General features: G+C 41.3%; 1 protein-coding gene across 7 annotated transcripts in view; it reads right to left on the bottom strand.

Annotated features, from left to right (window-relative positions):
* Positions 1-15,944, bottom strand: part of ATP9B (ATPase phospholipid transporting 9B (putative)) — a 359,772-nt gene that overhangs the window by 186,091 nt on the left and 157,737 nt on the right. For 5 of the 7 annotated variants that reach the window (XM_071208595.1, XM_058277921.1, XM_071208599.1 and 2 more), the window contains one exon: positions 13,965-14,045. The exons of the other annotated variants lie outside the window; for them this stretch is intronic. In XM_071208595.1, coding sequence (XP_071064696.1) covers positions 13,965-14,045 — 81 coding nt within the window. The remainder of the gene's footprint in view (positions 1-13,964; positions 14,046-15,944) is intronic. 7 annotated transcript variants of the gene reach the window in all.

Genomic DNA, 15,944 nt, shown 5'->3' with positions numbered 1-15,944 from the left:
TAATATAGAACAATTTAAGCAATACTGAGATCTTGTGGATTTGAAGATTTTGTAGAATTACACTATGAAATCACCTAGGCTTGTGAGGTTTGTAGTGGAGGGGTGATTCTTTGAAAATATTATTTCATCTGTGGAAATTGGTCTATTTAAACTTTCTAATAGGTGAACTCTGATGAATTACATTATCAATGGAACCTATCCACTTCAGCCGGATTTTAAAAAATTATTTGTATAAGAACGCACACAATGGACTTCGAGTTATTTTTAATGTTTCCTTTGTTTCGAAGATTATTTCACACATATTTTGTTAGGTTAAATGTGTTTCTCCCTTTTCTTTTTCTTAAATAACTTATTACTCTATTTTTTTCTTAAAAATGGCATCTGGACCTATCAGTTCTTTTTGGGTTTGGTTATATACCCTTTAATGTCTGCTTTTACATCTGCTTCCTCATGCTCTCTTTCTCTTCACTTTCTTGTAACACATTACTACCGCATATTTCTTTCTTTCATTTTAATTGTAATATATATATTATGTATAAGCTTGCAGTATATATATCAGAGTCTCTATTGCAATAGATTGAGATTCTAATCGTAGTGTTTTCCTTTCCAGCATTTTTTATAAATTCTCCAACTTTAGTTTTTATTTCCCCTTTATACAAATTGATTAATATAGAGTTCTTAAATTTACTGGTGGAAGGACTATTTTATGATTACTTACTAATTTTATTGCATTGTGATCAAAGGATGTTGCTTGTATTATTTCTTTTTTTTTTTTTAAGATTCATTAATTTATTTCTCTCCCCTTCCTCCCACCCGACCCCGGTTGTCTGTTCTCTGTGTCCATTTGCTGCGTGTTCTTCTTTGTCTGCTTCTGTTGTGATCAGCGGCACGGGAATCTGTTTCTTTTTGTTGTGTCATCTTGTTGTGTCAGCTCTCCGTGTGTACGGCACCATTCCTGGGCAGGCTGCCTTTCTTTCACGCTGGGCGGCTCTCCTTACAGGGCGCACTCCTTGTGCATGGGGCTCCCCTACGCGGGAGACACCCCTATATGGCACGGCACTCCTTGTGCACATCAGCACTGCGCATGGGTCAGCTCCACATGGGTCAAGGAGGCCTGGGGTTTGAACCGCAGACCTCCCATGTGGTAGACAGACGCCCTAACCACGGGGCCAAGTCCGCTTCCCTGTATTATTTCTATAGTATGGAACATGTTTCCTTGTGTTCTTGTTCATGTTTTCTTTGCAACTTCATGTTTTATCAGTTTTTGTAATGCCCTAAAAATGCTGAAAATTTAATTACTGGGGACAAATCTCATTGGAAAGTCAAAAAGATCTACTTACTTTACGGATTACGCTGTATCTTTACTTACCTCTGTTCACCAGGCTGTCTTGGAACTGAAAGTGGTTTTGCAAAGTCTATTATGGGCTCTAGTGTTTTTAAAGTTATCATTCTTTGTCTCATTCTAAATTCTATCTAGATTCTGTTTTGTTAAATGTGAAGAAAGCAAACCCTGCTTTCTTTTTATGTGCATTTGCCTGGTACATCTTTGATTAAGCCTTTATTTTAGCCTTTTTGATCCAGTAAATTTTAGATATGAATGGTACCATGTACTATGCATCTTTCACTATACGTTCCTTTAATTTTTTAAAATTTATTTTGGCATTCCCTAAGGTGTGTCCTTCTTAGTTGTAACCTTCCTCCTAATACCATACTGACTGACCTACATCCAACTTTCTGTACAAATACGCCTACTATTGTACTCATCGCCTTTTGTGACCTCTTATATGAGTTCCAATAACTCTATCCTTGCACCAAGGGCATCAGTAAATGAGCTAACTCTCATTTTTCTTTTCCTGTATTTCTAGGTCTGTTATTTCTGTGTCAAGAGTACAGAACACTCACATACCTGCCTTTCACCTATATGTCTACCTCAGTTTGGTGTTTGATTTAGTAAACTGGTATTGCTTGCCATAACACCTTCCCTGAAGCTTCCATTTCATCTGATTGGGTTAAGCTAAATCTCTGGTATTGTCTTTAAAATTACATATATTGATTACAATATACCCAGAGTTCTGTATGTTTAAAACTGTTTTTCCATAGCCATGATGTGTGAGTGTAGACTCAATGGATATATAATATTATCCTTGACTCACACTTTCTCTTTCCTTGAGGTTCTTGCAAGTGCTGCTCTGCTGCTGTATTGCTTCACTTGTTGAAAAGTCTGCTGGAGACCTGATTTTCTCTCTATAATAAGTGATGAGGTCTTTTCCCTAGAAACCCCAGGAATTATTTTCCTTTATCAAATGTAATAGAAGTTATGTGTCTTAGAGTTTTCCCAGGTACATGTGGGCTATTTTAGTAAGTAGAATGAGATATTCTTTCTTTTTAGTACCACTTACTTGAACTATAATTTTTAAAATTGTTTCACAGTTGGTTTCAAGCAGATCTAATCTTAAGCATATTGGATCATTAACTGCTTGTCCTCTGCATCTCTCACTTTCTGGTCCCTTTCGTGCTTTTATTTTCCTTTCCTTAGTCTCTCATTATGATCCTCTTTATCTTTTTTTATATATTCCTCCATCTTTTCTCCCTTGGGCACATGGTTATTTAGTCCTCACTTCTCAGATGTTCATGTTCTTCTATATTTTCCTGAGTTCAGTTGGCTCTCATGCAACATTTACCTTTTTTATGTTCACTGCAGTTTTTAAATTTCTGATTTATGTTTTTCTTTCATATCTACAATTGTCTGCATAACTACTGAACCAGGTTAGTGCACTGATTTTCTCTCTATAATAAGTTTTTCTCCATCTTGAGGTTATTTTCTTTGATTTTGAAAAATTTTCATAAACTAACAAGTTTGGATTCTTACTATCTGTTGCTTTTCTTTTAGTAGTTTAATTAGGATTTGGGGTTCCTTCTCTTTTTCATAGTCATGAGTACTGGTTTTATGAATCAGTAGTAATGATGAAGGTTATCCAGGGAAACTAGAAGCCACACCACAACCTGGCTAACAGACAACCTGGCCGACAGACAACATACATGGCTGCAAGACCTCGCTGAGAGCCTGAGTTTAACTTTGAGGTCCCAGTTTCTCTTTCCCGGACCTCCTCTTAGCCCCAGATATTCCCAACAGGCTTCACCACTGGCCCCCAACATTGGTGGAGTAACCAGTAACAGCTGGGGCCCCTCCTCTTAGCATTTCTAAGGAGGAAGAATAATTAATAGTTTAAAATGTAACCACACAAGGCAGAGCTAGCTCTCTCTGCCTGGAGGAGCCCACACCAAATTTTGGTGTGTATTTCTATCTTTCTCATTTCTCAGTGAATTCTGTTCTCCCCCTTCCCCCCCCCCCCCCCCCCCATTTCCAAATAAATTCTTTTTACTGGCCTAACTAAACTGGTATGTTCTTAAATTCTTTTTTGCAACATAGCCAAGAACCTAGAGGAATCCAATACTTCCTCGTCTTCATTTGGTGAGCTATTGGCAGAAGAAAGATAAGTGGGTGGTGCTCACTGGCCCCTGCCAGAGACTGGTGGCTTTTAAGGTCTGTCTGTGCCCTCTTTTTCTGCCACCTTAAAGGGAAGCCTGGATAGGAGCCCACAGGACATAAACTCAGCCTGGACTCCAACTTCCTCTCTGGAGGTGTCAGGATTGAGCCCACACTCTATGTATATGCAAGGAAGTTCTGGGTGGCAGGTGAAAACTGCCCTTGAGACCTGACTGGGCATGTGGCCTGAGTCAAGGAGGAACCACTGGGAGTTTACCAAACCCTCTCTGTACGTTCAGAATGGCTATCACCTGTTGTACCATTTCCTTAGAGCACTAGTTATCTATCTCCTTTAAATTAAAAGGGCCTTTGAGGGAAGCGGATGTGACTCGAGCAACTGGACTCCCACCTACCACATGGGAGGTCCCTGGTTAGGTTCCCAGTGCCTCCTAAAGAAGACAGGGAGCTGGCAAGTCAGGCAGGTATGATGAGCTGATGCAACATGATGATGCAACAAGGGACAGGAAGAAAACTTATTGTGAGACTCAAAAGCAGGGAGCAGAGGTGTCTCAAGAGATTAAGCACCTCCCTGCCACGTCTGAGGTCCAGGATTAGGTTTCTGGTTCCTCCTAAGGAAACTAGGAAGAGGGACAGACAGGCAAGTGCAAACAAGGAGTGGGTGGGGGAGAAATAAATAAAACTTAAAGAAAGAAAAAAGTGCCTTTGATCTTCCGACTCCCGCTGTGCTCACTCTGCATCTGTGAGATGCTTTAGAAACTTAAAATGCTTTTGTCAGCAGGGCCTGATCCCCACCCTCCGCTGCCTGGAGGCTTTGCTCCTGCTCCTCCCAGGAGAGGTATGAAGGTTGTCTCAGAGAAGGGGGGGCGCTTCCTGAGGGTGTCTGCCAGCAAATCACAGGACAATTAGTCTCTAGTTTTTTATGGGCTTTTAAACTGGGTTTAACTGTGGACCTAGGCCCCCGGAAGCAGCTATAAGGTGAGCTCACCCCTGGCCAGTTCCTAAGACCTTACAAAGTATGCCAAAGAAAAGTCTCTAGCCAGGGCCTTTCCTAGGGTCAGCCAGCTTGGGTGTTTGGTCTGGGAACTGGACCCAGATGCCCCCAAGACCTCCAAGCCTCTGGGGATACCCAGAGACAAAGCTCCCGATCCCCAGAACGTGGGAAAGCAAGCAGGTCTCCCCAGTTTCCAGGACACTGGCCAGGCAAACAATCTGTTCAGTCAGATTTACCAGTGGGATGTCCCAAGACTGACCAGCATGTTTCTTCCCCTAGGATAATGGGCAGCTCTTAAATTGGACAATCTGCCTAGTCTAATCTTTTCCTGCCATGCTGTTACTGGGCTTTGTCTAGGTTCTTAACTATGCTGCAGAAATGAGTTTCAACAGCACGTCAGATGAGTTAGGCCAGTAATGTATTCAGGTAGGGAGAGAGGAGAAATGGGAGAAAATAACAGATCAGGGGTCCCAGGAAGAGAGGAAGGGGGTGAGAAGTGATAAAGCGGGCTGATTTACAGACCACAGTTCCCCATTATAGGTTACAAATGCCCAAGTGTTATTTGAGTGGTCCCTTGGCAGAGGAAAAACGAGAGCGGGTCCCGAGCGGTCCTGAGGCGAGAGAGAACGAGCACTTAGGCCCTGCTTGCCTTTTTAAACTGTTAACTATCTCACTCCTTTGCTATGGCAGGGGAGGGGTTCCAGCTGTTTACCATTTTGTTTATTTCTCCCACCAGAGCCCAAGGACAAAGTCCCTGGGGAATATCGGGGGCTTCTCCTGGCTTCCAGAGGTATTTTTCTTCTGAGTGGCAGAATCTTGGGGGTGAGGGTCTTCCAGCCGCCATCTTGGGGTTGCTGATGTCCACGTGGACTCTGCCAGGTTCCAGATCATCTATTGATTCCCTATCTTACCAGCCTGCTTCAATACCATTTGGCCGCAGTATGGCCAAGAGTGGGCTCTGTATGGGACCCTGAATTCCAATCGAACATGTGCTGGAGGGAAGGAGAGGACTGCTGCAACTGAGGGCTAGAGACCATGTGGACATGTCTCCTTGAAGCAGGGTTCTCAACAAGGTGTCTGTGGAAGAAAATAGGTTACAAGCCCTGCCCTAAGGGGATGAGGAAAGGCACTCCATTTACTGACCCTCTCCCGATAGAACAAGGAACCTCTTCGTGTGTATCAACTGAGGTAAAAAGGCTCCTGGCTTTCCTAGCCATTTCCTTATTACCCCCCACTCCTTCCAGGGCCTTACCCCTGTGGGAGGTAACTAATGGGATGCAGCCCAACCCGCGTCTCCTCGGGGACGGGATTCTCTTGGAGCGGTTGGCTTCCTATTTAGAAGCTGCCCGGGATTTTCCTGGAGGAACAAAGCTGGAGGGTTCTGCATGAAGTTTCTGTGATGGACAGACACTGGGAGCTTTGTGTCCGGTGATTCTATGGTCAAGTCTTTCCCTAAGCCTAGCTAAGTGTGTAAAAGTCTCTCTTCCGTTGTAATCTGTGCTGCTTTAATCTTGTAAATGAGCTCATACCTAGAAACTTGTAAGTCGGATTTGGGGTTCGTCTGTTCAAAATTGGATAACAGTGAAAGGTAATCTAAAAATAAGTCTTTAAATGTCAATACTACCTTGCAATTGAATTTGATGTATAAAAGAAATCACAAATGGAATTAATTCAGCTGCTGGAAAAGCAGAAAAACAGCAAAATTGTTAATAAAATTGTTTTAGTTGCTTAGTTAATAAACAGAAGTGCCCAAATTGTTTTAAAGTAGAAACTTACTAGAAACTGTAATTAAGAGTTAAGATCATTATACAGATCCTTTTATATTATAAAACAGAAGGATAATGACTGAAATTGTTTTAACTGGGTGGATTTAGCCTAGACCTACTATTGTAAGTGTAATCGTAGACTGATTTACCTTTGTCTATGTTACTCCAGGTCTAGCTACACCCTTGCTCTACCTCACCAGCTTTACTAGCCCTTACCCTTCAGCTATTGTAATGGCAATCTTAAACTAATTTACCTTTATTTGTACCTACTTCCAGTCTAGCTTGAGCAAGTAATGGTAATTACAAACTAAACTTACCTGTGATTATGGTTATTTTGTAATAACTAGCTTCACCTAGCTCTTAGACTTCAGCTCATGACGGTAATTATAAGCCGAGTGTGCCTTTGTTTATGGTTACTTCAGGTCTAGCCTCACCGCTTGCCTTTGCTTATAGTTAATTTCATGACAACTTCTGCCCCACATGGCTCAGGGGAAAGCAAACTTGAGACACCCCTGTCTGCAGTCCTTCCACTGGTATTAGTAGCCCTGCTTTCTCTTGACTCCAGGTGATTGCTGCCTGGTGGAATTCTCAACCCTCAGGCCTGGATGTCCACTCTTCTTGTCCAGCAGCTGAGGACTGGGAGTGGAGGCCTCCCACCTAGAGTGCTGATGTTCCTAAAAGAAGCAATTCATGACAGAAGCCAGTTTCCCTAAGGATTCAGTGACCTCAGTGACTTTGTACTGGGATTAGTCTTGCTCATCCAAGGTCTGGCAGAGTCAGAATGGGAAATAAGCAAAGTTCTGAAGAAAAGGAAAATTGTATTTTAAATCACTGGGGACAAGTTAGTTACAAGCCAGTAATTAAAAGAAATGAAATTGTTGTGCAAAACTGCATGGTCACAGTGAAGCAGGCTAGTAAAATAGGGAATCAATAGCTGGATCTGGAACCTGGCAGAGAGACCACGTGGACATCAGTAACCCCCAAGACGGCTGCTGGAAGACCCCCACCCCCAAGATTCTGCCACTCAGAAGACTTCCTCCAGAGAAAAGAGATGCCCCCAATATTCCCCAAGGACTTTATCCTTGGGCCCTCCTGGAGGACTGATGGGAGAAATAAGCAATCAAAATGGTAAACAGTTGGAACTCCTCCCCTGCCATTAGCAAAGGGGTGGGATAATCAACACTTCAAAAGGGCAGGCACCAGGCCTGAGCTTGCTTGCTCTTGCTGGCATGCCTCTGGACTGTCCTACCCTCTGTGCACCACTCTCACCGTTTTTCCTCTGCCATGTGGCCACGCATTATATTTATATAATATATAAATAACCTACAATGGGGCTTTATAACCTACAATGGGGAATTGTAGTCTGTAAATCAGCCCTCTTTATCATTTTCCAGCCCCTTCCTCTCTACCTAGGGCACCTGATCTGTTATTTTCTCCCATTTCTCCTCCCTCCCTACCTGAATAAATTACTGGCCTAACTCACCCAACGTGCTCTTGAAATTCATTTTAACAGCATAGTCAAAAAACCTAAACGAAATCCAGTAACAACAGTGCAAATTAGAGTAATTAAAAATAGTCTTCAAAGAAATCTTTTCAATGTTATTTTTTTGTCTTTATTTTTTTAATATTACATTACAAAAATATGAGGTACCCATATACCCCCCACCCTCCTCACCCCACTCCTCCCCCCATAACCACAGCCTCCTCCATCATGAGACATTCACTGCATTTGGTGAATACATCTCTGAGCACCGCTGCACCCTCATGATCAGTGGTCCACACCATAGCCCACACTCTCCCTCGTTCCACCCAGTGGGCCATGGGAGGACATACAGTGTCCGGTAACTGTCCCTGCAGCATCACCCAGGACAACTCCAAGTCCCGAAGACGCCTCCACATCTCATCTCTTCCTCCCATTCCCCACCCCCAGCAGGCACCATGGCCACTTTCTCCACACCAATGCCACATTTTCTTCGCTTACCAATCACAATAGTTCATGAATTGATGTTATTTTACAGTAAAACTTATTTTGTAAAAGAATCAAAGTTTTAAGTAACTTTAGTGATTTGTATTTTTGTGTCTAACTCTTATTTGTATCTGCCTATTTGCTCAGTGTGTATCTTCATACATCAGGATGGTAATATCAAATTAACAAATAAAAATTCTTAAAAGCTCTATTCACTAGAGCAAATGTATATCACTACTGCAGGGTGCTGGGAATGTAGAGAAGCATGGGAAAAATACAGCTGGAGTGACCTATGGACTTTGGTTAGTAGTAATAGTATAATCTTATATCTGAGCAAAAGATGAACTGTCTTGATAATGGGGCACTATGGTAAATGCGAGCCAAATGTACACTATGGACATGGTAACAATCAGATGATATTATTTTATCTGTAGCAAATGACACACCACATCGTGGTGTGCTGATGGAGGGGTGTTGTTTGGGAATTCTGCACATGTGCGTGATTGTTTTCTAAGTTTACAACTTCTGTCATAAAAAATATATTTTAAAAAATAATAATAGGGTGGGTTGGGGAAAAACACCAAATGTAGGATAAAGACTATGATTAGTAAGATTTTGACAATATTCTTTACTAATTTGTAACAAACGTCTCATGACAATGCAAGGTGGAGGTGGAGGGTTGATGTAAGGGACCCCTGTTATGATGTTGGCATGTTTGCTTTGTAAGTTCACAACTTTTACTATACACTTAATTGTTTATGTATGTTCATATATAAATGACATAAAGATGATAATAATAGGATTGGTTGGGGGAAAAATACTTTGTTTAGTAGTAATAATTTGACAGTGCTCTTTAATCATTAGTTGACAAGATTTAACAACAATGCAAGGTATTGGTGGTAGGGTGAGCTATGAGAGTCCTGTGTGATGTTATGTATGTTTGTTTTGTAATTCACAACTATTATTATACACTTATTGTTTATGTATATTTATGAGTGATGTACTTCAATAAATTTTAAAAAAAGGTCTACTCAAATTGTAAAGTCAAACATGCACTTACCATGTGAATGAGTATTCCTGAAGCCCGAATGAGGCTGAGCAGGATGGAAGGCCACATGGAATCTGCACGTAGAAACTACTAGGAAGGGAAAAGGTTTTCCTGAGTCAAAGGTGTCCCTTTGACTACACAGTCCCCAGGGCCTTCTCTTAGCGAGAGCTCTGAGAGAGGGGCTAGGTGTGGCAGATTAAAACTGTCTTCTAGGCTGGGGAATTAAAATCAGTTTGTCATGGAATTCCCTAATTTAAGCCTTTTAACAGCCTTAATAAGGGTAGTTAATAATTCTACAACCAAATTTCAGTAAGTAAAAGAAAAGTCCTTAAAAAGATACAGAAAGATCTTTTCTAAATTATAATTAAAACAAAATAAACAACTGTAATTAATCTATTCCAAAACTTAGCTGTCAGTATGCTTTTAAAATTATTCACAGATTTAGAATTTTATTAAAGAAAGAGATTTAGCCTTCTGTAAAGGAAGGAAAAAAGAACATTTCCTGCATAAACTATAATGGTTTCAATTTTATTTAACTTGGGTGTTATCTCCCTAGGTTTATTGGATACCAATTAAATAAATTAACATTATATGTATTAAACCTTTAAGATGGTGAAAGTTTTAAGCACATGTTTAATGAAATTAAGCTAAAGAAAGAAATGTAGGACTGCCTTCTTTTAAATGGATAAAGTAAACTTTATTAGTTGGTAACTGTAATTTAATAAACTTATTTAACTATAAGGTAACTAGTCTATGTGATTATGTTTAATTATAAGACATCTATAAAAGCATCTTCTAAACTGAAGCATTTAAATGGCTAATTCCAGGAAGCCATTTATTAGAAACCTAAAATTTATATTAATAACAAAAAGTAACTTACTTCATAACAGGGAAACCTTTCAGAGGCTACCTCAATCTCTGTATTAAAGTGGTAGTAAGAAAAAATAATATTGATTCCTTTAGGAATCTTCGATTTTCATAAAATAATTGCGAAGGTATCTTTTCTGTGTTGCTAAAGTAAAATACCTGTTAACGTCATCATGGTAATGGTGTAGAAGTAAAAAGCAAAGCACTAAAAAGTTCATTAAATATGTTATAAACTGCACTGAAAGTATTTAGAAATTTAAGAGAGAAACTTCAGTATAGTCAAACTCTCCTGTACATTCAAGCCAGGCCCAAATACACTGCATTTTGCCTCTCCACTTGAGTTATTGGCTATGATGGTCACTAACCCTGACCCCTAAAACAATAAAAGTATCTACTCCATCTCTGGCTATCCTGAAGTGGATGGCGAGATGTTGCAGTTTCAGATTTCTGCAGCAGCCAGCAATGGCTTGACAGAGCCAGACAGACAATGGACACTGCCCAAGGACAGACCTGTTTCTTAGTGCTGAAGGGCGCTATGCACCAGGCCAGTGAAGTACTGGAGCCTAGTTGCTAGCGTCTCTCCAGGGCTAGCAGGCGGCTGTGTGAGGGACACACCAAGTGGAGCAGTGATTACCAGAGTGATGTGAAAAGAACCTAAACACACTGGCATTATGGCCTGCTCCCATAGAGAGATAACATGTATGGTGATGCAAACTTGGAGTTTAGATCTATTAATTGCAGCTCAAAAAGAAATTTATGCATTGATTACTATTAAGTACGGTAGCTGTATGTCTGATGATTATGGTGATATCTTGTCTAGATTATATGCAGAGGGATAATGAACATGTTAAAAGTCCTGGTAAATTTAATTAACTTTCTAATTAATGACCATGCCTATAGGATAAAGGAATGGCTCTCTTAAGTACTGTCTTTATTTTGCTTGCCATGCTTGTCTTGTTGCCTACACCGTCTTTGTGAGTTTATGTCTACGGAAGTGCCTCTCCGCACACCTCTTCTAGCTGTCCTAGGCATAACCACTGCTCTGGGAACTGGGTTGGCAGTTTATATCAAACCCAGCAGGTCTACCACCATCTCTCCCTAGAGTTAACCAGCAGCATAAAGAACTCAAGGAAGAACGCTGTTCCCCATCAGCTCTGGGAGGAGGCAGCGTCTGGAGGCACCTGGCCTTGCTCACTCTCGTGGTCCAGCGTGTCACGGCTGGCCCCTCTTTGGGGGCCCACTTACCACCATCTTCTTTATCCTTTTAGTGGGGCCAGGTATCTTCAAAATTCTAACTAAGTTTATTTCTTCCAGAATCAGCACCTTCCAGAACAAGATATTAGTCCTGCAGAGATTTCAGCCAGTTCTAACCACAGTGTCAGACCCATCTTTCCTCAACCTCAATAGAATATCCAGAGAGGATCACGCCCTGTCAGGCAGGGACTATTGCCCTAACCAGCAGGAAGTAACTATAGAATGACCATCGCCCCTCAGCACCCCCTTAAAATAAGGGCATGAGCTCTAGAGGGGAGAACTGAGGCAGGTTAGCCAGGAAAACGAGGACAGGATAAGCCACAACATGGCCGACAGACAACATGGCTGCAAGCCCCTGCTGAGACCTTGAATTTAACCTTGAGTTCCCAGCTTCCCTTTCTGGGACCTCCAACACTGGTGGGGTAACCAAAAACAGCTGGGGTCCCTCCCCTTAGCATTACCAAGGGGGAGGAATAATTAATAGTTTAAAAAATATAACACCAAATTTTGTTGTGTAGTTCCATCTTTCCCATTTCTCAGTGAGCTCTGTTCTTTCCCCCCATTTCCCAACAAATTCTTTCTACTGGCCTAACTAAACTGGTGTGTTCTTAAATTCTTTCATGCAACATAGCCAAGAACCTAGAGGAATCCAACACTTCCCCGACTTCAGTAACAGGTAATTCTATTCCATGGGTAGGAGCTGGAGCTGGAGCTGGTACAGGGAAACAAGGTCCATAAAGAACGGAACCTTGTGGCCGCTGGCGTGAGTCTGACTCTCCATGTTATTATCCCATTGTTTCAGAAAAGTCCATTTCCTCTTCATCACCAAGTCTCAAAGAACAACCCCTCACGAGGTACCTCCCACCCCTGTGGTAAGAACGCCTTTCCACGTTTCTCACTTTTGCTCTGCAATTCTTCCAAAGCCCATTCCTTTTAACTGTGGTCACCAGATCCCACCGCGCCCTACTCAACAATCCTTTTCCTGTGGGATGCAAACCCTACTTGATGTTTTTCATGCCCCTTAGAATCCTGTAATACACTCCTTTCTTTTGCACAATCCCATCTCTGGAGCTGACTGAGCTATTTTGGATATTTTCTCCCACTTAAACCAAACCGAGGTTTGCTTAGGTTTGCACAATTTTCCATCTCATATTTACGTTACAGACAGGAGTTGGGGGTGACTTTTCTCTGAATACTTGGCCTGTATGGCACTCAGAGGCTGTGAGAAGATCAACAAACGTAGGCGCCCACGATTAACCTAAGGGAGCCAGAAGTCTAAAGGAACCTTTTAAAACATCAATACTAACATTTCTCCTCTAAGCTAAAAATCCTGAAATGGTTCCTATGAAGAGATCCTCAAGCTCTCCCCAACCACCTGCCCAGTCTGACCCCTCCCAGGCCCCACGACCATCCCTGGCAGGCCTCCGTGGCCCCTGCCACACATCTTGCTCTCTCTGATATCGGGGTGCTTCCACACACTGTCTAGCAAACTCAGTTCCAAGGTGTGGGAAGTCACAGCAATATAAATCTGTGAAACAGAAGAGAGCAAATAACATTCCAAAATATAATAGTAGATAAGTTAATAACTCTTAACTGACTGGATCAAGCATGCCTTTTGTATCGATTTTCTCTATATGCGAAAGTCTGTAATAAGAACATGCTTTTTCAATAACATTTTTTAAAAATTCAAAAGGATCTTCATTTGTTTCAAAACTCATTGCAGGACGCTTCTCATCAGGACAGGCGTTCTGTGCTGCCTTGAAGGCATTATATACACTCTACTGTAGCACTTATGCAAACACACACTTTCAAGGTGATGCTCACCTCATCCGTAAGACTTTAACTGCCTCACAGGTTTCCCCATTTTGCATTCTACAGAGCCCATTAGCTGGAATGAACTATAAGCTCAGGAAGCACTTTTTCAAATGATGACAACTGCTTCCCAATCTTTGAGGGTGCCCAAGAGCAAATCAAAAGTGACTTCACCAACAGAAATCTTTAAAAATAGCTGAAGCAATTATACATAAAATACAGTAATATAGTCAACCCCTGAAGTATTGCAAAACATTTCCAGTATCAGTGTAAGTCATAAAAATTAAAAGTTACTGGCACCTTCAAATCCCATTATATAGTCAGGGACAGAAGGACTTCAAACTATAATACAAAAGCTCTATAATAATGAAAGATATCATATATACCTATATGTATACATACATATATATACACACACATACACATACGTATATACACATCCACCCAGTTAATAAAAAACTAGAAATAATAAGGATATCATATTAACTTCATTTTACTGACATTTTAGGGGGTGACGATCTTATCACAGGAAAACATGCTAAAAATTAGAAAAACTATACTAAATATATCCCAAACAGATATTTAATACAGGAACACTTAAAAATTTGAAATGTTCTCTAGGTTTTCCCTTTCTAGTTCAAAAACTTCTATGTATGAATTTAGTCTTGATTTAATTACTCTTTCAAAATGAAGGTTTGCAAAAATTACAAACACGATGGATATATTTCAATTAAACACAAGACTTAACTTACCCTAGTAAATGTACCTTCAAAACTATGAATATCCAGTTGTGGCTTCTGAGCATAAACATAAGCATTGATAGAAAAAAGGTCCTGAAATAAAGAATGTCTGAATTAATTATAATTTCTAAAACTAAGCAAAATTCACTTGGAAATTTTTCATTTAGCAGTTGATATTTCTAATATTATTTACCAAAAGGGATGGTTGATTTTCATACATTTCATCTGTCAACACTATGAATTATGATGAAAGATAATTAAACTATTTTTAAGTTCAACAGAGGAAAGGCACTGTCTCCTCTTTTTTTTTTTTGAAACATTTTTAACTTTTTATTTATCCCCACTGCTGCCTGCGCTTGCTGTCTGCTCTCTGTTCCTTCGCTACATGTTCTTCTATGTCTGCTTATCTTCTCTTCTTGTCTTCTCTTTAGGAGGCACCAGGAACCGATCCTGGGACCTCCAAGGTGGGAGAGAGGCACTCAGTGGCTTAAGGCACCTCAGCTCCCTTCTCCCGATTCTAAACACTTGAGAAATGCATATAAAGATTCTGATTTTAAAGATTTAAGGTAGAGCTATGTGTATTTTTAAAGTTATATGAAATTTAAGTGATTATGATAATTCCACATATATTTTACAAAACAATTTCATAACAAATTCCTAGATCTGATGACACATGGGTTTGTTCCAGCGCATAACACGTAAACACGTACGTGATAAACAAATGATCTTCCTTAGTGCCGTGGCGACAGCTTGCCAGAACCATCTCCCAGGACACATACACACACAAAGTGATACAGCAATGCTCAGGCCTTCACAGAATTAGTTTTGAACCAGAAGGAGTGGAGAAAGAAAGAGAATGGGGAGAACAGCTATTTGAAGAAATAATGGCTGAAAATATGCCCAGTTGGCGGTCACGTTTAGGCACTTAATGAATAATTTCTTCATGGCACACAACCCCCAGCCAATGCCCCACGTAAAGAAAAGGAAATGTTCCTGCACACAAAAGGTATGAGAATGACCTGGCTTCTTTTTCTCCTAGAAAACATGTTCACTACTTCACTTTTTAGTATTTATTTCCTATTTCCATCTCGATAAGTGAGGAACATTCAAATCTGTAAATTTCTCAGAATTCCTTGAAGAATAAGTATGCAATAATAGATGCTAATAAAAACTGCTAATCATAACAGAAACTCTCCAGGGAGCATCCTGTTCCCGGGCAGCGAAATCCTCCAGGAACTGACAGGAGAGTCAGTGCACACCATTGAGAAATAATCTAAGAGGAAGTCTCGAGGGATTCCCTCATGGCAAAGAAATTAAAAAACACAAATGAAGAAAGAGTGTAGCAGACACTGCGGTCCAGCATTCTTCCACCGGCTTTTAAACGAGAACATCCAGGTTATGGATGGGTACGTGGCTTCCCCTGTCTAGGACACGTTCCTCAGCATCCTGTGCAGCATGGTAAGACCACGAGACTCAGTTTCCACTGATGTCCCCATTCCTGCCAGCCCTAGTGCAGAGAGGAGCCCGAGCAAGCGCGGCCGCCTTGTGCCCACGCTGCGCCACACACTGCACCACACGCTGCGCCACACGCCACCTCTGGCCGTTAGGTGCGGGAGAGGGAAAAACAAATATCTCTTCTGATGTGGGCTGTATCAGACAAGTTTTGGTAAAGGAAAGAGAAACCCCTATGGATCTTAGAAGCAGAAAAGGAACTTACTTTACAGAATGTGATGCCTCCAAACTCACCGGAAAGGATAGGGCTCATGACAGAACCTCCAAAATGGCACAGGGAGAGGAAACCACTGCCTACATGGCAACTGTCCCTCTGGCCCCAAAGCCATAGAATGACAGGAAGACCAAGGGCGCAATGAAGGACAGAGAGACATCTCCTCCCTGCTGACGGACGAGGAGAGCGACAGCCCAGAGTCTGGGAAACGCAGCTGCATGAGCGGGCAGTGAGCTGACCAGGTCAGTCCACCACCACAGAGGGTC

The sequence above is a fragment of the Dasypus novemcinctus genome, chromosome 16 (genome assembly GCF_030445035.2).
Source record: "Dasypus novemcinctus isolate mDasNov1 chromosome 16, mDasNov1.1.hap2, whole genome shotgun sequence".
Classification (NCBI taxonomy): domain Eukaryota; kingdom Metazoa; phylum Chordata; class Mammalia; order Cingulata; family Dasypodidae; genus Dasypus; species Dasypus novemcinctus.
Note: the sequence above shows the minus strand (reverse complement) of the source record. Positions and strands in the feature narration are given on the sequence as shown.